We start from the raw sequence: 26507 nt of genomic DNA on the forward strand, positions 1-26507 counted from the left end.
TGTCTTTTGATTTGCAGTTTGTAAGTAACATCGAGTGTGTGCATGCGTCAGAAGACCCCAATGAGATTGTCTGAAAGAGGAAAACCAGAGGGAATGCACACAGCTCGGGCCACTGGCTTATCCAATCTGTATATATAGATCCAGGACTGGGAAAATTGGAGTAGGAGGATGGGAGGGAGAGAGAGCCAGATGACTAATTAAGATGTGCCAGGAAGAGAAGAAAATGAGTTGAGAGACCGAGGGAGAGAATTTAGCATGTTATCCAAATGCATGTTTATTTGTTTTGCTAATATCAACTTTTTTTTTATTTTTTAGCTCATACAGACTGAACAATTCAATAGATAATGAAAGAGGGATGGAAAACAGAAGAGAAAGAGACTAGAGACATTTATAATATTATAACCGCCCCCCCCCCTCCCTCCACCAGCCACCCTTGTAGACAGAATCACCATTAACCTCATTAAAAGCTGATCTGAAAATACTCCCGGATGCCAGACTGCAGCAACAGAACCCGACAGTATGACTTTTGCTCATTTCCTCTCTCCCCTCTCCCTCGCTCTTGAAAAATCCACAGCCCACTTCCAAATCTCCCCCAGTTTTCCAATAGCTTTCACTGTGTAGTCGTGCCAGATAAACAGAATCTATTGGATCAGTCCCATTTCACCGCTGCACCCGGCACACATGGCGGCTTCTGTGGCCCCCTTTCTCTCCCAGCTACCTCCTTTTCGCTCTCTCCAAACATTCTACACTCTGCTTTACATTTATTTCTCTCTCATTTCTTCATCTGTTCTTTTCACCCTGCATTGGTTCTTCTCGCTTTCATTTTCTGTTGTTGCCTAATCGCACTCTGGAAAATCCTTCCCCACCAAGATAGGCTAATATTATTATTATTATTATATTAATATTCAGATATTCTGATATTCTGATTCAAGGGAATTGAGATTGTTATCCTAATACACCAGATTAAAATCACATTGTGTTCGTCATATTCTTCTAAATGCTTACTTACGGGCCCTTCCCAACAATCCAGAGAAAGAAAATAGAGAAATAATAGAAAAATACCCACAAGTAAGATACACAATGAGTAACTTGGCTATATATATGGAGTACCAGTACTGAGTCAATGTGCAGGGGTACGAGGTAATTGAGGTAGATATACACAGCAATAAAGTGACAGGATAGATAATAAACAGTGCAAAGGGTCAATGCAGACACACTGAACAAAAACAAAACGCAACAATTTCAAAGATTTTACTGAGTTACAGTTCATACTGTATTAAGGAAAGCAGTCAATTTAAATAAATTGATTAAGCCCTAATCTATGGATTTCACATGACTAGGAATACAGATATGCATGCGTTGGTCACAGATACCTTAAAAAGTAGGTGTGGATCAGAAAACCAGGCAGTATCTGGTGTGACCACCATTTGCCTTATGCAGCACGACATCTCCTTTGCATAGTTGATCAGGCTGTTGATTGTGGCCTGTGGAATGCCCACTGCCACCATGGGGCACTCTGTTCACAACTTTGACATCAGAAAACTGCTTGCCCACACAATGCCATACAGTACATGCTGTCTGCTGTCTGCCATCTGCCCGGTACAGTTGAAAACAGGATTCATCCGTGAAAAACACTTCTCCAGCGTGCCAGTTGCCTTCGAAGGTGAGCATTTGCACACTGAAGTTGGTTACGATGCCGAACTGCATCAAGACCCTGCTAATCTCAGACGATCCCGCAGGTGAAGAAGCCGGATGTGGAGGTCCTGGGCTGGCATGGTTACATGTGGTCTGCGGTCGTGAGGCGGCTTATGGTAGAGAAATTAACATTGCATTCTCTGGCAACAGCTCTGGTAGACATTACTGCAGTGAGCATGCCAATGGCATGATCCCTCAACTTCCGTGGCATTGTGTTGTGTGACAAAACTGCACATTTAAGAATGACCTTTATAGCCCCCAGCACAAGGTGCACCTGTGTAATGATCATGCTGTTTAATAAGCTTGTCAGGTTGATGGATTATCTTGGCAAAGGAGAAATGCTGACTAACACAGGGATGTAAACTAATTTGTACACACAATTTTAGAGAAATAAGCTTTTTGTGTGTATGTTAATTTTCTGGGGATCTTTTATTTCTGCTCATGAAACATGGGAACACCACTTGACATGTTGAGTTTATAGTTAACCAAATACCAACCCGGACTAACTACTTAGCCATCTTATGGCTTGGGGTAGAAGCTGTTTAGAGTCCTGTTGGTTCCAGACTTGGTGCATCGGTACTGCTTGTCGTGCGGTGGCAGAGCGAATGGTCTATGACTTAGGGGGTTGGAGTCTGACAATATTTAGGGCCTTCCTCTGACACCGCCTGGTACAGAGGCCCTGGATGGCAGGGAGCTTGGCCATAGTGTACTGGGCAGTATGCACTACTCTCTGTAGTGCCTTGTGCTCAGATGCCAAGCAGTGGCCCTACCAAGCAGTAAGGCAGCCTCCGTTTACTGTAGTCCACGATCAGCACCTTTGCCTTGCTGACGTTGAGGGAGAGGTTGTCCTGGCACCTTACTGCCAGGTCTTTGACCTCCTCCCTATAGGTTGTCTCACCGTCATCGGTGATCGGGCCTACCACTGTCATGTTGTCAACAAACTTAATGATGGTGTTGTGCGTGGCCACGCAGTTGTGGGTGAACAGGAGAGAACTAAGCACGAACCCCTGTAAGGTATTACAGATTGGGCCAGGGAAAGGTTGAACATTTCAGTGTAGACACTTGCCAGCTGGTCACCCACATATTATTTTATAAAAAGGAAAGTGTTGAGACTTCTGTTACATTGTTATGGCATAAGCTGAACACTGTCACTAGGCTATGTTGTCTAGGGGCCATGATGTAATAAAAGACCAGGTCTACTTTCAGGTGCTCAAGGACACCGCACCGCAGGTGGTGGACGACAGCTGAGGCGTGGCCGAAGACTGCTGGCCGAGGAAATTAAAAACATCCAGCTAGATTTGTACTGTATCAAAGTACACAACTATAAGTGACGACACGGATGATTGGGGCTATACTGTAAGTGAACCTCACAAATAGACGGAAGGGCAGAGACAGACAGGCAGGCAGCCAGTCAACTTTTTGAGCAGCAATACAGACTCATTTTCATTCCAGCTCCTTCAAGTCCTAATATAAGTAATATTGGGTTAGCTCCTCAACAAGAGTGACTAGAGTAGTATCAGTGATTTTCTTAACAAATTACCTAAAAATTTGCAGGGAGGGTGAAAGAAGTGGAGCAAACAGACGCTGAGTGAGACTGACAGAGCGAGAACGGGGCAGACAGAGGCTTCCCACAAAGCTCGCTTTGCAAAATAAATGTACACATGCATGTTATTCAATCATTGCACCCACACTGCTCATGAGCGTCTGCGTAGCCAGGCGCTAAAAAATAACTTGGTTCTATTTGTGACGCTTGATATGCTGCAAATCCCAACTCTCCCATCTCATCATTGGTTTTTAGGAGCATATACCCATTTGGGTGATTGAAAGATGAACTGAGGTCCACACTCCAGGCTAGTTGATGGTGGTAACGCATCTTAAAGTTGGTTGCCAACCGCAATTTAAAGTACAAATAAGAAGCCAGAAGGAGGAGCGATTACTAGAATCAAAGTCTGTTTACCCTTTTACCTGTGGATTAATTGTCAGACGACTAGAGGACCTTGTGCATTTCAGGTAAAATAACCAAATGTTTATATCCCAGGACTTATTAGCTAGCAACAAACAGCAAGCTAGCTAAATTTCCATAAATGTTTGCTTATCGACCGGTCCCGATATTAATATAGTTGGTTCAGAGTTCGTTTTGATATCTCAATCTGCGTAGTCCTGATCACATCTGGTGTGGGGGGACAAAATTCAACATGCGCGTGAGCGGTCTGGTCAGCATGTGAGGCAGTAACATGCTGACCAGACCAGACACGTCACATGCGCAAGCATCGCAAAATAAATGTAGAAATCCATGTTATTCAATTATTGCACGCGCCATCAAGCGTCTGTGATGCCAAGGGCTAAAATAGAAGTCAGTTCTATTTCTGACGCAGATCGTGCTGAAAGTCCTGCCTCTCCCATCTCATTGGTTTATAGAAGCAGGTACCCACGTGCCATCTCAAATCAATCAAATTTTATTTATATAGCCCTTCGTATATCAGCTGATATCTCAAAGTGCTGTACAGAAACCCAGCCTAAAACCCCAAACAGCAAGCAATGCAGGTGTAGAAGCATGTCTCCTTATTGGTTATACCCACGTGGGCGATTGAAAGACGAACCGTTTTGCCGGTCGTCATGGAAATACTATGAAAGTTTAGATGGATCACCATATAAATTCAAGGATGAAAAAGGCCGGAAGGAGGAGAGATGACTAGAAACGATTCGGTTGGCCGTTGTGTAGATTAATTGTCAGAGTAGAGGACCTTGTGCATTTCAGGCAAAATAACTCTGTTTATATCCCAGGACAAATTAGCTAGCAAGTGCAAGCTAACTATATAATTTCCATACATATTTAATGCTTTTCGACCTGTCCCCAAATTAATGTGTCATTGGTTCAGTGTGTTTTGACATTTTAACCTGCGTGTCGTGATCACGTTTGGTGTAGGGGGACAAAATACATTTATGCACGATGTCGCAAGCGCAGGCTGTTTGGGTTCCGTGTAAGATGGACAAACGCAAAAAAGAGATGAGACGAAAAGAGAAAATTAAAGCGAAAAAGACAGAGAGAGACAGGCAGATAGTAAAGACATACAGACAGAGTGAGAGAGACAAAATCGAGGCAGTCTGATAGTGAGAATAATTTGAGTCTCATTAGCCCAGCCTTGTTTGATTATGTAACCACTGCTGTCACAGCCTCCTCTTTTGCAGTCTTCATTTCGAGCCATGACTCCTCCTTCGCCATTAGTTCCCCCCACACTACCCTCCCCCTGGACACAGACCACCCTGTATTTATTTTTAGCCTAAACATCCGACCCAGCTAGTCGGCATGCCCTGCTCTCCAGTACATACTACGTAAGAGTGGATGTCTTATGGTGCTTTCAAGACAACTGGGAACTCTGGGGAAAATAAATAAATACAACTAGGTAAGTTCATGACGTCAGTGATCTTCAGGTCGGAGCTCTAGAAAGAGGCCCAAGTTTCCGACTTGGCTGACCATTCAAAACTATGTTTCCCAGTCGGAGCTTGTCCCCCCATCATGTTCCAAGCGGTCTTGAATGCGCTGAAGTCAGATTTCGGAGTTCCGTTGTTTTGAACTCGGCAAGACTTGGAGGCCAACGACGCGTGATAATTATCTAACACTGCATCACATCCCAGTGGCCCGCTGGAAGCAATTTGTACATTAATTACGCCAGATGAAATCCCAAGGATTTTCACATATGAGTGGAGGATTGAGGTTAGATAGACATCACGTGGCCTGTTGATACAGACTATGATCCTTCGGAAAACACTGCAGTCGTACAGCTCCAATAGACTGGACTAGAGCTTTGTTGGTCTATCCTAATGTATAATGCAAATTTAAGTAGGCCTCCATTATAAAGTGGAAGACCAACTCGACTGCAGACAGTCGGGCTGTAGCAGACGGAATCAGTGACGAAAAATCTCTGCAGTGTCTATAGAGAAATGTTTACTGAATATCCAATGACTCAATAAGTAGAAAGGAAACATTCAGTAAGACTTCAAATTATTTCAATGTACTTAAAACACAGATACTGTTCATTTGTACCGCTAGAACAAGCAGGTAGAGGTTGATTCATTAAAAACTGCAGTAGCCAAAGATGTCCATTTCTTAATTAATAATATAATTAATTAATATATATTCTATTCAATTGTTCTTCCACAGAAAGTCCTGACAGTCCAACAGACTTCTTTGAAAAGATTCAGTGGAGTTGCCATTTTACTTTATATCAAATATTCTTTTGGGAAGACCATTTCAGTCTGCAGTGTCCATCTACTCTCCAGTTATCAGAAGAATACATAATGGGGTAACGAATAAAAATGTCTTTATTTATTTAACATTGATCAAGAGGACATCCAATGTTACAAAATTTAAATGGATGCCAAGACCTTTAGACATGTCATGAATCAGTCTTAAATTACTGCAATGCAAAATGAGAGAACAAAAGCTCTTAGAAAAATGAAACCGGCTTTTTTGAACGGCAATAGAATAAAAGTATTGTGATGTGTTTAGTACACTTACAATTGTAAAAACCACTCAACTTCAATTCAGTTGACCACTTAAAAAAAGGGCTTTAGAATAGAATATACTTGGCATTTTGTGTGGCCTTTTAAAATAACTATATACACAGCCATAGACAATACGATTTGGAAAATACTGAATTTGTGGTCGTGGTAATAAAATATTTTCTTGTCAATTTGGTACAGAATGATAAAAATTAGATGTGAACATCTAATTTTCATAAATTCTGTTCAGAAAGATTGACCGTCAAATTTGGATCTATAAAACCGGTTTCCAATAAAACCCCACTGTTTTGCACATTCCCACACAACTGCGATGAGCATGGTCACACCTAAAGAATTGATTAGAACTTTAGATACTCATTCCATGTCATTTCAGCAAGCCATTTCTGTATTTTGAAACATAAGATTTCCATTCCTGCAACATCATTTTCTTTACATTTTATTTGAGAAATTAAGCTAATTGATTGCACCCAAGTTGGCCCTTGTAATTTATAGGATTCACATAATATTCAATAAATATAGTATCCAACATCTTACTTGGACCAAAGGTTTTCCTATCAAACGCCACCCAAGTACCCCCCACCCCAATGGTCAGTATACAGCATCAGTTCTGTCTAACAAGTAGTATGGAGCTGCAGCTTGTAATGTATTCCCTCTGAATCAGGTGTTTCAACCCAACAAATGGCAGCTGAGTGGGCAACACCTATGGTGCAATTCTCATGAAACTTTTCCTACAAGCCCAAAACTCTGAAGTGGGCTAGTGACTAAAATGTGACAAAAGCCCTAACAAAATCATAAACTATTGCATGGCAGTCGTACGTTTTTTAAATATCATTATTTGAAAATATATGTTGTGTGATTAGCAACTTGTACCATTAAACCCAACACCATTGCAAAATACTATACAGTGTGTGTTTGGGACTTTTCCCATTGAACTGCTGTAGCCTAATGGTTTGTTTATTCACCAGGAATGGTCAAACTAATCCAGACCTTTTTTTAAAAGGAACAAACCACACAGAGGGGCTGTTTCCTGGACACAGATTAAGCATAAGAGAAGGACAACCTGAATTGCTTTCATGGAGGACTAGCTTGAATTATGAGGATGGCCACAATTTAGTTTCATCATGAGCAAAATCTATTGGTTTTTCTACCCAAAGTTGCAAAGTAAACTGCATGGCAATTTTGTGATCCATGTTTGGTACAAGGGTCACAAAAGGTGTGACCCATGTAATAAACACAAGAGACAAGCAACATGGATAAAAGGGTGTGGCAGTAGCAGGAACAGCGGCATATAGTAGGAAAAGCCTGGTACTCACACTAATTTATGGTAATGCCAGCGACTTCAAAATGGCTATTTTCTCTGAACAAGGGGAACCCCCCCACCAGATTCACAGGAAATACATTATAGGATGAAGAAGCAACACTCCAAGCCACAGCTCCATACTACTTTCTAGACAGAGAACTGATACTGTATACTGGTTGTGGGGTGCAATTGGGGAGGATTGTGAGGGGTATGTGGGTGGCTATTGGATTCCTCATGTCTTATTCATTGGTAAGAAGAATTATGGTCAAATGTTACTATATTTATTAAAGATGATTTAAATCCTATTATTTTAAATAGCCAATATGGGTGCAATCAATTCGCTTAAATTCTTAGATCAAATTATGTTCCAGGAATGCTAATCTTATCTGTAACTACAGAAACAATTTCAGCACAATCTGAGATAGTGGGTGTCAAAATCCTCCTTGTTCTTTTTGAAGTGATAACGACCCGATAACTAGTCTAAGCTCAGACATCATTGAATGTCTAGGTCAACAAGTATGCAGAGGAAGTGTGTCTGAACCACAGAAATACAAGAACCGTTCTAGAAATATAATTACTATGGTTTGATCGAAGGAGAACCATTCCAATATGACTGCCTCTATGGCATGTCAGTGTACAATCAGTCACAACGGTGGATACCATATTTTGAAAAATAAAATAAAAAGCTAATATTGTGGTAAAACGAAAAAATGCAATCAATGTGCCAATTAAATAAATCACAATATACCAAAGCACCTCTTGAAGAGTATTTCAGACATTCTTCACGGAACACAACTCTTTAGCATTTTCCAAACATACCCGTTCAGTAAATACATGTCAACTGTCTTGGTGTTGTAAGGCACCTTAAAATGTTACTTTCTTTCCTATATCCAATATAATGGATTGTACATCATTGCTGGGGGATATCTATTATTATTCTGATTTAAAGTTAATGAACGTGTTGATGAACGCATAGTACTCGCCGGGCAGGGAAGGTGAGACTTGAAGGCATAAGAAAAAGTATGAATTTGAGAATGGGAGTGTGTCATCATCGACTTCATGGATACCATGTATAAGGTGACAGTTGGGCGAGATACAGCCATAGATGGTAGCAGGCCAGGCGACCCTTGGGTTTGGCATACAGCATCTAGACGTAGATTGTCAGGGATGACGAGACCCCTCTTCCACTAGCCTGATCCAAGATCTGTTTGTGCGGTCTTCCCAACAATGTTTTGCTGTATAACAAACTTCCACAGTTTGGTAATGACTATGACCATATAAAGGTATACAGCACAAACAGCTCTGGGACAAGGCTAGTCTTCCACAGAGTATACAGGCTAAGGTTCTGGACTACAGCATCTCCACATAGTTTTCAGGGATGAGGCCTTTCTTCCCCTCCAGCTCTCCTTCCAGCCAGCCAGGTTCTCTGGAAGGTGCCACTGCAGATGGGAACAGAAGGTACCAGGAGACAGGGTGAGATAGGGGAAAACATACTGCATTTCATCAGTGTTAGAAAACACAGATGGCTGTGTCAGTGAGAGAGAATTTTGCTCAGAGCTTTATAGTTGACATTTTATAGTCGGCATAGATAGAGTATATAAACAACCATCATCTCAGCAAACAATGAAATTGTGGTGGAAATAAAAATTAAACTTTCTGTGCTCTGGAAATACTCAGCAACTACGGAAAGTGATGGGCAATGTCCCCTTGCCATGTCATCCTCATTTTGTCCGTTCAGGTAATGTACCCCATTTGCTGGGAGAATGACTCAAGAGGGTATCATTGTAGGCTGTGTTTGGCACAGATAAGCTTTTCAGAGAACAGGGACATGTTCATTTGGCACTAAATGGATTAAAACAGACATACAGGGAGGGACTTCTCCAATCAGAATTCTTCATTTCAGTTCTGCATTGCAAAATGTTTGAAAACGTTTTTAAGTTGGTCTTCCCATGGTGCCGGACCATCTTCAGACTGAATATGAGATGAGTCGGAAGTAAATTGGCAGCAAAATACAGCACCATTGGATTCCTACCCAAACTCTGTATATTTGACTAAAGTGAAATGGGCTGAGATATGTTGATGCATAACTTTAGTATTTTCTAACCCATCTCTCTAAAATGTTTATACTACGTGATATTTGGCTCTCTTGCTTGTGGTGTATATTTTTTAATGTGATACGATTTCTTATGAGATGGAAAACTCAAGATAATATTAAAACAAGCTGTGCCATTATTAAAACTATTATTGATAAAATAGGTTGAGACCATGTTTGGTTAGGTATGCACAAGCCAATATAGGTCTCTAGTCAAGCGATTGGCCATATTTGCCCTCATACTGTAACACTTCTTTTGACAAGGGTTCTTTCATTTGTCGACCCATGCACTGCCAATTGACTGTGGCTTTGAGATAGTTGGATTCTCAATATGAGACAGTGAATCATATTTTTCAAATATTTTTGGCTCGAGGGCGTACATTTTATATTTTCCGTCCGAGTTACAATCTCAAATACCTCAGTTAAACTCAAATTGGAAAACAACCCCATACCAGATAATATTTTATTAGTAGAGTGTCTTACTTGCCTGACCACTCACCATGAATTTAATTCCTCTGCTCTATTAAAATTGCTATATACATTCAGTCAATCTGACATCCTAGAAGTCATTGAGGGGAGTTGTACAAACATTGAATTAGCGATTCAATCATCTCTAACAAATCAAAGTTGATAAAGTCATCATGGAGGCTGGCTCTGGCCCAACCCATCAGTTTCTGGGACCAATCAGAACTGTCAGAATGTGTTCGCATTCTAGAAATCATATGGCAAATATCCAGACTCATCGTTTGGCATGAGGCCTATGGATGGGTAGCTAGGCAAGTGTCTTGCATCTTCAGGAACCCCAGCCCATATGCATACTTGAGTAAGCCCTCAATGATAATTGACTGGTAATACCCAGCCACGGACGCATCTTATCAACAACAATTACATATCCTCTTGTTGTGAAAACTCATATCAAGTCCATTTCCCTTGACTGACTAGAGCTCTGTCAAGTCCCCTTTCAGATGGACTGGAGAGTCACGACCTCTCCTCTCTCCCTCTATCCATCACTCGGTCTGATTCAAGATCAGATTGGGCTGTCCTGTTACTGGTTCCCTCACGGAATCCAATATGCCCGGCGGTTCTTTGAGATTTGAGTGAGCGACCGTTGTCGGAGCGATAACACTTACCGGCGCTGAATATTGCTCCGACCTGGAAGGATAACTCAGATTCGTGCTCGGCCTCGCACGGGTACACCGCCATGGCTCTCTGGCCGCCGCCACCGGTGACACTGAAAAATGAAGAAAATCAGTGAGCTGGCGGGGCTTTGGGAGAGATCAGAGGATTACTCCACGGTTCAATCTAGGCTAGGTGATCAGTACTGAAACAGCAGGGAGAAAATGAGCAAAAGGACTATGGGCATCTCAGGGGCTGGCTCGAACCAAGAGGACTATGGGTATCTCAGGGGCTGGCGCGAACCAAGAGGACTGTTGTCTGGCCGCTATCTGAACCTGGCGAGCGAGTCCACACACCACCGTCCTCCTCTGAGACACAGGGTCAGTGTGGATGCATCTCAGACTGCAGGCATGCACCAGGCCACAGCGATAGACACCCATTATGGTTCTACTGAGATAAAGAGCGGGGCAATTCTAAAGCAGGTTTCTACACACACAGAAAAGCCGAATGGAATTCCTGAGTTCCTCTCCTGGCACGGTTTTATGAAAAATTCTACCCGTAGTGGTTACAGACCTAGACACCGAGGCTACATTCTTAAAGTGAATGTGAGGGAAAAGGGTTGTCTAAGACATATGCATGCATAGCCCTACAAAGGTTAGAGAAGATGCTTTTCTGGCCTTGACAAAACAACGTGTTTATTCTGCAAGGTTTTTGTTGTTGTTGTGCCCCCTTTGCAAATAGTAATGCCTGCTGCCAGTTGAGAACTATGTAGAAAACTCAGCCTTCAATACCTCATACCCTGATAAATATTTCATATAGCTACACTCTGCAACAACAACAACATTGGAGAGCAAAACATAACATCTATTCAAACTGAAAAACTTTTGCGGATGCCGAGTTGTCACCGCAACAATCTTCACCTGCACTTTGGGATTTGTTCTTTTGAATAGAAGGTATTCTTACTGCATCTGGAGGAACAGGCCTTTTGTATATATTAAATAACATAATGGATTGCCCATAACGACTTGGCCATGTGCAATTTCCTCAGCATAATTTGAAAGCTTGAATTAATCATTGTCTGGTAGGTAGCCCAACTATGGGCTTCATGTCTACAGAGTTCCCACAGAGTCCATTCAAATACCTGTGTGTGCGCGCACGCTTACCCATCCACTGTCTTGTCCCCATCAGAACTGGCTTTGGTCAGGGCTCCAGAGTTGAGCCACGAGGCTGCTACAGCAATGCAGGCCCTGCAGTCAAGAGGGAACAGAGGGTCAAACATCTATAACCAGATACCAAATACCTACAGTCGCATCCCAATGACACCAGACAGTGGTCTGCCAACAATGTCATTGACCACTGCATCCACCCAGTAGTGGGTCTTAGTCTTTTCCCTGGCCCGTGTGAAGCCTATGAACTCAGATTGTTGCGGCATGTTTAACTGAATGGTTAATGTCCTCCCATCTGTATTTTACTGCAGTGAGAAGGTCTAGGTGACCGCCATCGTTAAGTTGAAAAGTGAATTCCTTTCTCAAACGCATATTTCAAGTTGGTTAAGTTAAACATGCTCAATTCCCTGTAGTCACCAACATAATAAAAAAAAAAAGTACACAGCCATCTCAAAACGACTGCTATAATTTACACTGAAATCATTAGCAATTGTCGGGAGTGAGAAGTAGAGTGAGGTTTTAATGGCTAGTGCCCTTGAGCTGTGGGGGGGGCAAAGGGATTTCAGCAGGGGACAGTGTGTGGCAGAGAGAAGAGGCTGGGAAGAGCACCACACTTAACAGCTAGCTACTTTCGCACACAGCCAATTAATATTCCACCTCTAGAATCTACACAGCCTTGGCAAGGCTTACAGAAACTCACAGGTTTTGTTCTAATTACCTTTGTTTGTACAGTTTTTGTAAAAACAATTCTGTAGTGAAGGGCACATTTAGAAAATTCTACACAAGTTTATTTATGTGAGATAATAAAAAGAAAGGACAAAATCAGTGGAGTGTTTCAAAAAGGAAAGAGCAAAACAAAAGGAGAGATTTGGCCCTTTGAGAATTACAGCAGAGCACAGAATCAAGGTTCATCACTATAGAAAAAAACTATTGACAATTCATCAGATCTAAAAAAAAAAAAGAAGTCTCATATTGGGGCTGAATTAACACGGGCTGTTTCTTTGATAATACCCTTGACCCCTCGTCTGACCACCACACCTTCTCAGGGCAACTGCCTTTAACATGCTGATTGCAGAATGTCTGGGAGAGCAAATTCTCGACAGAGGAACACATACACCGAGAGAGGAACAAAGAGAGACTAGCGGCACAACCCCCTGTGAATAAAACATTGAGAGTAGGTGCAGAATTATTAAAATCTGGGGAAGTTCACAGCTGTCTTTATGAAGCATTGCTTGAATATTCTTGAAAATCAATGTCCTACATTTTAACCACTTGTTTTACTGATATTTGAAGTATGGATTAGTCCAATGGTATAAAAGTACATGCGATTGATCCATTCTTCTTCAGAGCGATAAATGATCTTTTCCCCCTAGGAACAACTTCCACTGTTCTCAGGACAGACAAAAAAAAAAAAAACAGTATCACCAACTTAGAAAGTTAGAGAATGTTCTAGAGAACTATTACCAGAGGTCCTTTAGCCTGAACACAGTGTAACTGGAGGGGAAAACAATTCCCTTAACAGTAAAGCCTCCACTTCCCCACTAATTCAACTGTCCTCTATAAACTACCTGGGGAGGTCACAGCCCATAACAACATCTGTTCACTAAATAGATATAAGAGGAGACACCCTATAGACATGACCATTCACCCTAAAACAGCTATACCAATCCTATTAACCATTACTAGTAAAGATGTCTTGTGCCATACGCTAAAGTAGGGGGACGGAGGGGGCAGAGTGCATCTGCGCTCTTATGCTCTCTGCATCAAGTCTCGTCCTACTTCAACCTCCAGAGACGGAGCAGGGCCAGCCAGGGCACAGAGGGGCTGAGAGGGACAGCCAGAGTCAAGCCGCCCTCCCTCCTTCCCTGCCCGGGGCCCATGCTAATACAGCGTAATGAGTAAATTGCTTCTAGCCGCTGCTCCCATAGAGACACTAAAATACAATTAGAGGGAGCAGCTTGGGAAGGCCTGGGGGGCAGGGGTTACAGGTGGGATGGGAATGAGGGAACATAGTCCCTACCTCTCTCTGGCCATGACTTCTGCTATCAGTGTGGTGTGATTGTGTTCAGATCTGTCTGACCACTTCAGGAGGTGGTCAGGGCTGCATTGTGTGTGGATTTCCTCAGTCTGGACGCAATCACGTCATCAGCACTCCTCCCACGAGTCTCCAGAAAACGTGTTTTGGGAGAGTCACCCTTTCATTATAAAGTCAGAGGAAATACGTTCCTAGCGTGTGAGGAACGTGTTTTCTGGACTCAAATGCTAGCCAGCTAGCTTACATTTTGAATAACTCCAGCCAAACAAAAAATTGTTTGTCTAACCTATTTGCAATCCATTTAGCTTTGCTTGCTATAGGGGTTAGCTGGCTAGTTAGCTACAGTAGTTAGCTACTGCCAACAAGTTGTTGTTGTGTTACCATATTTAGCCTATTCCAACATTTGTAGAATGCATACTGCCATTTTAATATAGCGGGAAAAAGGAAACTGGACACCCTGTGGCCATGGTAGACAGTTAAAATGTAGGTGTAGATGCATGAAGCGTTCAGAATTCCACGATCAGAATACGAAAACTGTATTAACTCAAGTGCAGACATGGCATCTATCCGTCCCCCCTCTCTCCAACCTCTCCCTCCATCAGGTTCAGTCAGTGGATGCCGGATGGTGTGGGTGATTTATAGCTCTGCAGTGTGTGTGGAGAGGGGCCACTGGTGTCTCAGCTGCTCCACGGGGACGGAGCGCTGCAGCAAATCCACTCATTAACCTCAGTCTCCGTCCGCACAGCACACTGTCTGCCTGGCCCTCTGCCTGGGCCAACAGCAGCACTGTCACTTCACCCACCTAAGGGTTGGTGCTGAGATGTACTCTTTACTGCTAAGGTAGGGTGATGAGGGGGGAAAGGGGGCAGAGTGGATGTGTGTGTGTGTCCACACACAGTATACAGGCAAACAATTACATGTTAGTGTGTACACGAGGGTACGCTCACCACACACAAAAACGAACAGAATCAAATCATACACTCAATCAAAATATTCAGTCACAAAAGTCGTGACTTTACTACACAAGCGAAGGCTAATAATGAAATGGCAATTATTAAGATCTGGAACAGACCTGTCAAGTAACTAAATACTGAAATGATTACAGGATAAATGGTTGGGAAAGTATTCAACATGGTCACCCTAGAAACCTGTCAAATTAACAGAGTGGAAAATGGATTTATGCAAAAACAAATTACAACTAAGCCACATCCGTTACACTCACCCCCCCTTTTGACCTTCCTCCTTTTCTGCAGCAACCAGTGATCCGGGTCAACAGCATCAATGTAACAGTATAACTTTAGACCGTTCCCTCGCCCATACCCGGGCGCGAACCAGGGACCCTCTGCACACAACAACAGTCACCCACGAAGCATCGTTACCCATCACTCCACAAAAGCCGCGGCCCTTGCAGAGCAAGAGGAACTACTACTTCAAGGTCTCAGAGCAAGTGACGTCACCGATTGAAACGCTATTTAGCGCGAACACCGCTAACTAGCTAGCCATTTCACATCTGTTACATATGTCCTGGGGAAATTTAAAAAAACTTTCAACATCATGCTAATCGTATTAGCCTACGTTAGCTCAACTGTCCAGAGGGGGTATGGTAGTATGTGCCTGGCGCACCAGTTTGAGTGTCAGGAACTGCAACACTACTGGGTTTTTCATGCTCAACCGTTTCCCATTTGTATCAATAATGACCTACCACCCAAAGGACATCCAGTCAATACAACTGTGGGAAGGATTGGAGTCAACATGGGCCAGCATCCCTGTGGAACACTTGACACCTTGTAGAGTTCATGTCCCAACTCAAGCCTAGTTATTCTGTGTCCATTGTGAAAAACTGAAATTCGTCCAACTGCCCATCTAAACCCCCCACAAATAAACACGCACGTTGAGAAGCACAGGGTAAGCCCCAGAGCAGTGCCTCTGGATTGAGAGCAGAGCAGTGCCCCTGGATCAAGAGCAGCTTTGGCATTAAGTGCCTTTGCCCAAGGGCACAACAGCAGGACAGGAGATGATACCTGGGATCAGACACTAGCAGCCCTCCGGTCACCAGTTCAGCTCCCACTAGTTTTATAATCGTGTGGCTATGGGGGCAGTCACTGTACAAAAGAGGTGCACTGCTGGTTCCCATTACCGTATGGCACGAAAGGAATTCAACCCCACAGCCTCCAGGCCTGGTAGGGTCTGCCAATGGGGGACTTTCTACTGCTCCTCTTTCTGGGCTAAGAGAGACTTTCCACATCACTGATTACTGGAGGAGTGGTGGGCAGGGTCTCATATGTTTTAACTGTACTCTAAAGTGACTAAGATACCTTAGAATAGTATAGTTGTGTGTAAATATTGCATCACCCATCTCATATGTATATACTGTATTCTATATCACTCAGTCCAATGCTGCCACTCTGACATATGTATATATTCTTAATCCCTCCCTTACTTTGATGTGTATTTTGGGTACATCTTGTGAAACTGTTAGATATTACTGCACTGTCAGAGCTAGAAGCATAAACATTTCACTACACCCACAATAACATCTGCTAAATACGCATATGTGACAAATACATTAGATTTGAGCTGGTAAGCACCAACAAACAACTGCCTTCAATCTGGGTGGGCAGGAAACCCTGTTTTATTGTCCACAGTTGTCCACCAACAGAGAGGGATGGGGAGGAAGAGGAGAAGAGGCAGAATTAGTCTCACTCTCCAGGTCTGGAAATGACTGCCACGGGGAGATCCAGTTAGTTAATTTGCAGGAAATAGTGTTTGATGTAGAGAGTTGTAGTTGAACTTGTGTATAAAATGTCATTTTTTTCAGGTAAAAGCTTAACAGATGTTATTCTAGCCTGGTCCCAGATCTGTTTGTGCCGTTTTGGCAACTCCTATGGTCAATGTCACCGTCAAGCTAAACAGGAATTGCCAAGGCAGCACAAATTGATCTGAAAACAAGTTACCTACCGTACACACTCATCCCACGCCTTTTTTAGGTGGCAAGTGACAGTGCCGTGGCCTCTGCCAGAAAGGTGCTCCCTGCCACGCTCTCACACGGCAGTCTTCATAAAGGTCAGAGCTGAGCTATAAGAGTGAACTAGAATATCTCCCAAAGCCAATACGAGTTACACGGCTGACGCACCGCCACCTGTCTCCCAAACAAATAATGGCGATATTCACGACCCCCTCCCGGTCACTCCTTCCGTTCCACTGGAGGAGAGGCGAAGCCACAATGTGGGAAAACATTGAAAAAACGAGTCTTGGTTATGTAACCCACTGTAGCGCCGTCTGTCTACCATGGTGACTTGGAGCCAAGGCTAGCTAGAGTTGCGACACAGAGAGCGAGAGACACCTACATGTTGAAAACCAAAGCGAAATCATATTTTTCTCCTCAGGTAAGTATGTGCTAATTTTGTTGTTTTTACAGCTCGTATGCCTTGTGAGAAGAACTCATTGCACTCTGAGCATCTCAGAGAGAGAAAGGGAGGGAAAGTGGGCGAGGGGTAGGGAGAGTCAGAGAAATAAAGTTTATTTCACAAGGTGAATCTGCAGACATGAGAAACTGCAGAGACAAAGAGCAGCCAAACATCTGCAGTCTAACCCAATATTATTATTAGCTCTCGCATCAGCATTCAAGGCAAGCTGTGGGCTGGAGACAACTAAAGGAAACGAAGGACTTCAGAGAAGGGTTGGATAGAGGGGGAAGAGAGCGAGCAGGGGAGAGCGAGCGAGAGAGCGCGGGGAGAGCGAGCGCGGGGAGAGCGGTGAGAAAGCAAGGAAATTGAGAGACATGCATATGTACATGGAGACTGGGAAGGGGTAGACAGGAGGAATTGGGCACCAATTTACTTCCTGTGCCACATAAAAAAACAAATAAAATACATATTTTCTTGGGCAGGTTATGACACTAGCGATATATTCAGCTCAAAGAGTTTCTCAGAGACAGAGATAGAGTTTCAATGAAAGAGATATGAAGGTTCGCGGTATGAATGGAGCCAGCAACACCAAAATGTCCCCGTCAGTGACTAAGTGGTGTGAGTAGAGAAAACAACATTCAATCCCACTGCAACACGTCAGCTCTTCCAGACTGTCTGAGTTTGAGAGGGTGAAGCCAGACGGCTACAGATCTTACTGTGGATGGTAGTGGGGGGGGTGGCTTGGGGGAAAGTTAGGTATGCAGAAGAAGTTTAGCTAGAGTGATTAAGAATGAATGACTATTTCAGGAGAGTTGGTAGCCTGTATTAGATACAGCATTTTAAAGAGGTTAGGGTAAAATAGCAGGCTTCTCTTTTGCCATGGAGCGATGTAATGATGGCTGATCCTATAGTGACACCAATCAGGATACATTACTTGCAACTGAACTTGCCAGAATATCTGAAAAGACTGATGCTGAGGTTAACCGCAGGCATTTCTCCATGTAGACCCACTTACCCTGGGCTGTCTGTGCTGAGGCTGGCGAGAAGGGGAGCATGGTTGGCCTTCTCCGGAGGCGTCCCCGAGGCAGTAGACTGGGACGACACCGACTCGTTGCTGCCGAGCGACGCCTCATCCGAGTTGGAACAGACATCAGGTGACGTCGGTAACACTGAGAGGAGAAGGCTGTTAGTCATTGAGAGCAAATTGTTGGATGAGAACGTCTTTGTCCTTTATTTAGGGGAGCAAGGCTAAACGTGGCTCTGTGGATGACCCTGTGCCGCTACAGCAGCTGAATGTGGCAGTGGACGACCAGGAGATCATCATGACTAAGGGACGCTAGGAGGTTCCAGGCCAAGTACAACTCTTAGTTCCTGTTTTTAAAACTGGAGGGACAGACGATCCTAAGCAGCAACTAAAAGTTAAAAAAGGAAGTTGCTTGTTTAAAATTTGGAAGTGTGTAGTTTCCTTTCCCACCACTCCGATCAAAGCAACAGGGCAGTCATTCTGGATTATGGGAGTCTATATTAAAGGAGTGATGTTCAGGCAGGGTCCCCACGTACTCCACTAAAAGCAAATGGCTGACAGCGCTGTGCGAGAAAGTGTTTGCAGATTCTGTCGAAGATAATCATGATCATAAAAGGGCCGTTCATGAAATACTGTAGCTTTTCGGCCCGTATACAATTGGCCTTATAGATCAGATGACACTGATATGAAAAATCCATATGTAACATCTAGCCTCGATTGTATCAAAACAACAAGCCTCTGGAACCAGTTAAACCCGCTCTCTTCTACCATTATTAAAAACGTTCACTACCGTCAGCTGTATAGAGTTAAGAAGAAGCATCTATCAAGAGGTTATTGCAGTCAAAACAAAACTCATGTTGACACGATCCAAATGAGCTATTCAGAACTACTTCATTACTTTACTAGAAAAGTCAACCCAAATAGAAGCAAATAATCAAAACCAGAGACTTCTTGTAGAATGTAACATTTGCTTTGTCCACAATGCCTGGGCCATTATGCGGATTAATTACCTTACGCATAATGGCGTGGTGTCGGTAAAATGAATTATGCAAATAAATTCACCTGGTACTTCCGGGTTGGAGCGAGCGGTCGCATCCGCATTTCGCTCCGCAGGTAGTATAACTTTTTCATTACATTTCATTATAGTACAACGGTTTGATTTGTCTAATCTTAGCAATTTCTTCTTAGCTAGCTACATAGCCGTCTTTGTATCAAAGATAATTGCGTAATTATCGTATTTCGTCGTCCTAACGTAGTCTTCACTGCTCTGCCCAGCAGCTAGCCAGCTAGCAAACGTCCACCGATTAGCAGCACTGTAGAAACTATTACACTCAACTGAACGACTTGATTAGTGTAGTGTTAGCTAGCTACATAGCGGTCTTTGCCGTCTTCGTATCCAAGATAATTGTGTAGTCTTAGAGTGATTATCTTAATTTACCGAGGTTAGCTAGCCAGCTATTTGTCGTCCTTAACGTAGGAGACACTGCTAGCTAGCCAACAGCTAGCCAACGTCTTCCGAATAGAACTCAACAACCCGGTCGCATTCCGCTTCGCTCCACAGGTAGTATCACATTTTCATTTAATTTCATTACAGTACAACGGTTTGATTTGTTTGATCGTGCTAGCCAGCTACATAGCTGAGTTCATAGGAGAGTTCATCAATGAGCTTGATGTCTTGATAAGCTCCTTTCCTGAGGACGGCTCACCTCTCACAGTTCTGGGCGACTTTAACCTCCCCACGTCTACCTTTGACTCATTCCTCTCTGCCTCCTTTCCACTCCTCTCCTCTTTTGACCTCACCCTCTCACCTTCCCCCCCTACTCACAAGGCAGGCAATACGATCGACCTCATCTTTACTAGATGCTGTTCTTCCACTAACCTCATTGCAACTCCCCTCCAAGTCTCCGACCACTACCTTGTATCCATTTCCCTCTCGCTCTCATCCAACACTTCCCACACTGCCCCTACTCGGATGGTATCGCGCCGTCCCAACCTTCGCTCTCTCCCCCGCTACTCTCTCCTCTTCCATCCTATCATCTCTTCCCTCTGCTCAAACCTATCTCCTGATTCTGCCTCCTCTCCTCCCTTTCTGCATCCTTTGACTCTCTATGCCCCCTATCCTCCAGGCCGGCTCGGTCCTCCCCTCCCGCTCCGTGGCTCGACGACTCATTGCGAGCTCACAGAACAGGGCTCCGGGCAGCCGAGCGGAAATGGAGGAAAACTCGCCTCCCTGCGGACCTGGCATCCTTTCACTCCCTCCTCTCTACATTTTCCTCCTCCGTCTCTGCTGCTAAAGCCACTTTCTATCACTAAATTCCAAGCATCTGCCTCTAACCCTAGGAAGCTCTTTGCCACCTTCTCCTCCCTCCTGAATCCTCCTCCCCCTCCCCCCTCCTCCCTCTCTGCAGGTGACTTCGTCAACCATTTTGAAAAGAAGGTCGACGACATCCGATCCTTGTTTGCTAAGTCAAACGACACCGCTGGTTCTGCTCACACTGCCCTACCCTGTGCTCTGACCTCTTTCTCCCCTCTCTCTCCAGATGAAATCTCGCGTCTTGTGACGGCCGGCCGCCCAACAACCTGCCCGCTTGACCCTATCCCCTCTTCTCCAGACCATTTCCGGAGACCTTCTCCCTTACCTCACCTCGCTCATCAACTCATCCCTGACCGCTGGCTACGTCCCTTCAGTCTTCAAGAGAGCAAGAGTTGCACCCCTTCTGAAAAAACCTACACTCGATCCCTCCGATGTCAACAACTACAGACCAGTATCCCTTCTTTCTTTTCTCTCCAAAACTCTTGAACGTTCAGTCCTTGGCCAGCTCTCCCGCTATCTCTCTCAGAATGACCTTCTTGATCCAAATCAGTCAGGTTTCAAGACTAGTCATTCAACTGAGACTGCTCTTCTCTGTATCACAGAGGCGCTCCGCACTGCTAAAGCTAACTCTCTCTCCTCTGCTCTCATCCTTCTAGACCTATCGGCTGCCTTCGATACTGTGAACCATCAGATCCTCCTCTCCACCCTCTCCGAGTTGGGCATCTCCGGCGCGGCCCACGCTTGGATTGCGTCCTACCTGACAGGTCGCTCCTACCAGGTGGCGTGGCGAGAATCTGTCTCCTCACCACGCGCTCTCACCACTGGTGTCCCCCAGGGCTCTGTTCTAGGCCCTCTCTTATTCTCGCTATACACCAAGTCACTTGGCTCTGTCATAACCTCACATGGTCTCTCCTATCATTGCTATGCAGACACACAATTAATCTTCTCCTTTCCCCCTTCTGATGACCAGGTGGCGAATCGCATCTCTGCATGTCTGGCAGACATATCAGTGTGGATGACGGATCCACCTCAAGCTGAACCTCTGCAAGACGGAGCTGCTCTTCCTCCCGGGGAAGAACTGCCCGTTCCATGATCTCGCCATCACGGTTGACAACTCCATTGTGTCCTCCTCCCAGAGCGCTAAGAACCTTGGCGTGATCCTGGACAACACCCTGTCGTTCTCAACTAACATCAAGGCGGTGGCCCGTTCCTGTAGGTTCATGCTCTACAACATCCGCAGAGTACGACCCTGCCTCACACAGGAAGCGGCGCAGGTCCTAATCCAGGCACTTGTCATCTCCCGTCTGGATTACTGCAACTCGCTGTTGGCTGGGCTCCCTGCCTGTGCCATTAAACCCCTACAACTCATCCAGAACGCCGCAGCCCGTCTGGTGTTCAACCTTCCCAAGTTCTCTCACGTCACCCCGCTCCTCCGCTCTCTCCACTGGCTTCCAGTTGAAGCTCGCATCCGCTACAAGACCATGGTGCTTGCCTACGGAGCTGTGAGGGGAACGGCACCTCAGTACCTCCAGGCTCTGATCAGGCCCTTCACCCAAACAAGGGCACTGCGTTCATCCACCTCTGGCCTGCTCGCCTCCCTACCACTGAGGAAGTACAGTTCCCGCTCAGCCCAGTCAAAACTGTTCGCTGCTCTGGCCCCCCAATGGTGGAACAAACTCCCTCACGACGCCAGGACAGCGGAGTCAATCACCACCTTCCGGAGACACCTGAAACCCCACCTCTTTAAGGAATACCTAGGATAGGATAAGTAATCCTTCTCACCCCCCCCCCCTTTTAAGATTTAGATGCACTATTGTAAAGTGACTGTTCCACTGGATGTCATAAGGTGAATGCACCAATTTGTAAGTCGCTCTGGATAAGAGCGTCTGCTAAATGACTTAAATGTTAATGTTAAAATGTTAAATGTTAAATGGGAGGTGGAAACACCTTTATGCGCAAATATTGATATAATAACCATCATATCACAGTAAACTTGGGAGTCAAAAAATAAGTTGACACGGAAAAGCATGCAGTTTATTAGGCTACAGATGAAATAAGTTACGATGAACTTCACAGGGTGGTGAAAGTGCACGGTGATGAGATTGATGCTCTCCCCCCCCAAAAAGAGATTATTCTGCTGACATGATGATCAATGCTGTTAGGCAAATAAATAAATTGTTCTTATCCATAATAATAATAATAATAATAATCTCTTTTAGCCTATCCGCACTGAGCTGTCGGCTAGAGCGTACATAGGACCAGAATAGGAACATCTGCTATATAACGTAACAGTTTGTGACAAAACCATCAGTAGAGTTGAAAATTCAAATGGAAACCATTTTTTGGGGTGCAGTTGAATTTAACCGCAAAACAATTTGTCAACCACGCACAGCCTTCTCTGCACAATGAGCCAGTTTGATAGAAACATGTCGGGTGGGAAAATGTGCATATCATTTTACACAGATGTGACAATATTCGCATGAAAATCTGTCGCTAATTGGATGGAAACCAAGGTACTGTAGCAAAACCTTTCATACAGAAAGCGCAAACAAGTGTTTAGTATTGGACAAGTTCAAGTAGTCTTCCATTTGATGACTAACGAATATAACCCTGGCTAATGCTAAAAGCTAAACACAGGATTGAACTGGCAACCCCGGCAGTCATATCTTTCACTAACGTGTCAACATATGTTCTGCTTCACCGGAGTTTTGGAAAAATGTAAGATGTCCATCACAGAGAGAAAATAGAGTACGGTATAAAACAAAACTTGATTGTGAATGATTTGATCCAGGAAAATATGATATTCCTGGCACTCCAAACTGCAGTGTCCTCAGAAATCCAATACCTGTTGGACAGTTGCCCCATTGCAAATGTGTTGATACACTTCCCTTTCAAGGGGCTGAAGCTACGGCCACACAAAGACTGGTGAAAATGGATGAGAAACACATACCTTCCTCACGGTCCATTGTAGTCCGTCAAATGTTTATCATTTCAACTTTTAAACACACCAGTTGCATATGTAAAAATGATAGACAAATCTATGGATGCCCTCAGTTCTCCTTCAACCATTTTCTGCCCCATAGAAAAAAAGCCCTTGGCTTATCAGTTTTCCATGGATACAAAATCTAGGTGCGGACGCAGCCTTCAGCGTAGTCGCCCATATCTACTGGGTATATTTGCCCACACATACATTAAAAAAATTTAAACGTTCTCCGCCAGGTAGTTAGACATCACTTTAAAAACATCATCCACAGACTCCGAACACAATATAGTTAAAGAGAGGATTATATATTTTTCATCCCAGGTATTAAAATGCCCCAATGGTAAAAGCCTGGAGCAATATGAAGGGAGGAGAGTCAGTCTGATAAGCAGATTCGGCCTCCTTTAGATCATGTTCCAGGAGGAGGAGCTGATGGGGGCTGGGGATCTGGGGTTTACAGTAGGGCAGCAGGTCAAGTCACCAGGCTAAATCAGCAGGCTCTCCTGGTAGAGCAGTGTGGGAGGAGAGGCCTGGTACAGCTGTCCCCTTTCTATTAGTGATGATCTATAAAAGCTATTGTGCAGGTTTACAAAGGTGCAACACCAGCTTCATATAGTACAGGAATCTTTACTGGGATCGTTTAGTCAAATACCCGAGTCATGAGAGTAGGGGTCCCTCATTCCAACTCAACCTTTCAGCAAGCCTGGCTGAGGATGTAACGTTAGGGCTCTGTCTCTTACCCGTCTGCAGGTCCACGGTCTTTGGGTTATAGACCGCAAGGGGTCGGTTCTGTCGAACAGACAGTTTCTTGGACTGCCTGGTGGGGGCGGAGAGTCCTGGGGAAGACGCGCCTGGGACATCACCAAAGATCTGAAACAAGAAGAGTAAGCGTGTGTGTGAGTGGCGGGGGATACTGTATTTGCATAACCAAAATGTGTTTAACTACTCCCTCAAAGCAAAGACGGAGCATATTGAGCCGAGGCATGTCCTCATTTGACCTTAGTAAAATGTGTTTTGAAGAGCTCACATCTTTGACACAAGTCAGATAGTAAAGCACTTTAGCCTAGCAGCATGGGTATCTCTAGGGACAGTTGAGATGCACTTTGCTCACTAATTGCGCACTAGGAAAACACATTGGATTTTCATTTGCAACTTACATCAGGGTTAACAAATAAGGAAGCTGCTGAAAGCAGTATTGTGTTTATTATAGCACCCAACAGAAAACATTTTTGCAATCGAAAACAAAAATGAACGTTTTCACTGGACAAACGCTTGGTTTTAGCGCCGTTTAGTGCCTAATGAACAGGAGCCAGAGGTGGCTAGGCGCTGCTGACCCACTGACGGACAGTAGATCTGTAGGAGGCTGACGTAGTGGATGTGTTGACATACAGACTAACTTCAGGATGTGGAGTTGAAAGAAATTAGGCAGAGAGGATCAGAGGGAGGGAAGAGAGCAAGGTAAAAGGAAATAAAAGAAAGTTGTGAGGGAAAAAAAGGATGATAGTGTGAGAGAAATCTGATATGGTTGAGAGCAGCAGAGTTTCAGCAATCTCTGCAGATGGATGTGAATGTAAAACACTGTCTGCTAGCATCTGGGGGTATCAACAGTCTGGCAAGAAGGAGAGAGGGGAAGGGAGAGAGGGGAGGGAGGCGCTGGGCCTGAGAGGAAAGCTAATGTCTGTCTGTCTGGCTGCAAAACTCCCTCACCTCTCGTCTCGCAGCTCAGCACTTTACTTTTCTTAAAGTGTCCAATGGTATTACATTCTGGCTCTGACACCAAGTCTTCATTCAAATTGTGCTGTGCCTGGTGAAGTTCTGGAACATAATTTATATGGAAGTGTCTCCTCCCCAAAACTTTAATTGAAGGTTGAGCGCTTTCTATTTGGACTGTTCGAAATAGAGGAGCTCGAAATTGACGAGGAATCCATGGCCAATTCATGTTTTGGAGTTTAGGTGTACTCTTGGCATCTTATAGCTAGCCAGAATACAGATCACATACTAATCTCAACCCTTTCTGTTTTGGCTCTGGGAATTGAGCCCCTCTATAGGATGTAGGCAGATGACTATTTCCATTAATTAAAAGCAGATTACAGTTCTGTTGTAGCATGGCTCAAAATGGGACTTAAACCCTGTAGGCTAGGCAAAGGACCTTCCATGTCATGGTACTCTGACATCTGCAAGGGTACATACTGGATATCATTTTTAAGCACAAAAAAGGGGCAAAGTGAGAATCCCTGCTTTGTACGTCAACCACTGGGCAGGTGGAATGATGTCAGCCAGGTTCTGTCAGGTCAAAGTGATCATCTCTACATTATGTTAAAACTATTTAATGCTTCTTATCAATAAGCTGCTTTACAGTTTCATTCGTCTTAGAGCCCTCGTCAAAGACAAACAGGGATTTCAATACGTTTCTGTACTCATAAAATGTGAAGAATATTACAAACGAGGAAATGCTTATACATTGCTCTGAGTGACATTTTAGGCAAAGTCCTCAAAATCCCATTGCCAGCACTGGAGAAAAGTCACAGCAGTGCGTTTAAGACACGCTTTCCTCTGGTTGCAGCTTTGAGGAACAATATTAGAGGATGGATCTATAGATGTTACTGTGGTCAGGGGGACAAGCTCAGGAGCAACGGTGGAAAAAGTACCCAATTGTCATACTTGAGTAAAAGTAACAATGCCTTCAAAAGGTCTCAAGTAAAATTCACCCTGTAAAATACTACTTCAGTAAAAGTATTTGGTTTTAAATATACTTAAGTATCAAAAGTAAATGTAATTGATAAAATATACTTAAGTATTCAAATTCCTTATATTAAGCAAACCAGAATGCATCATTTTCTAATTATGGATAGCC

At 44.0% G+C, this 26507-nt stretch overlaps 1 protein-coding gene across 1 annotated transcript in view; it reads right to left on the reverse strand.

Annotated features, from left to right (window-relative positions):
* Positions 1-6000: 6000 nt before the first annotated feature.
* Positions 6001-26507, reverse strand: part of LOC118363033 (rho GTPase-activating protein 10-like) — a 45988-nt gene continuing 25481 nt past the window's right edge. The window contains exons 19-23 of the mRNA XM_052485237.1: positions 24394-24523; positions 18351-18504; positions 11891-11974; positions 10742-10842; positions 6001-8958 (exon numbers count right to left, since the gene is read on the reverse strand). Coding sequence (XP_052341197.1) covers positions 8870-8958; positions 10742-10842; positions 11891-11974; positions 18351-18504; positions 24394-24523 — 558 coding nt within the window. The 3' untranslated portion in view covers positions 6001-8869. The remainder of the gene's footprint in view (positions 8959-10741; positions 10843-11890; positions 11975-18350; positions 18505-24393; positions 24524-26507) is intronic.

This window comes from Oncorhynchus keta, chromosome 29 (assembly GCF_023373465.1).
Source record: "Oncorhynchus keta strain PuntledgeMale-10-30-2019 chromosome 29, Oket_V2, whole genome shotgun sequence".
NCBI classification, from domain to species: Eukaryota; Metazoa; Chordata; class Actinopteri; order Salmoniformes; family Salmonidae; genus Oncorhynchus; species Oncorhynchus keta.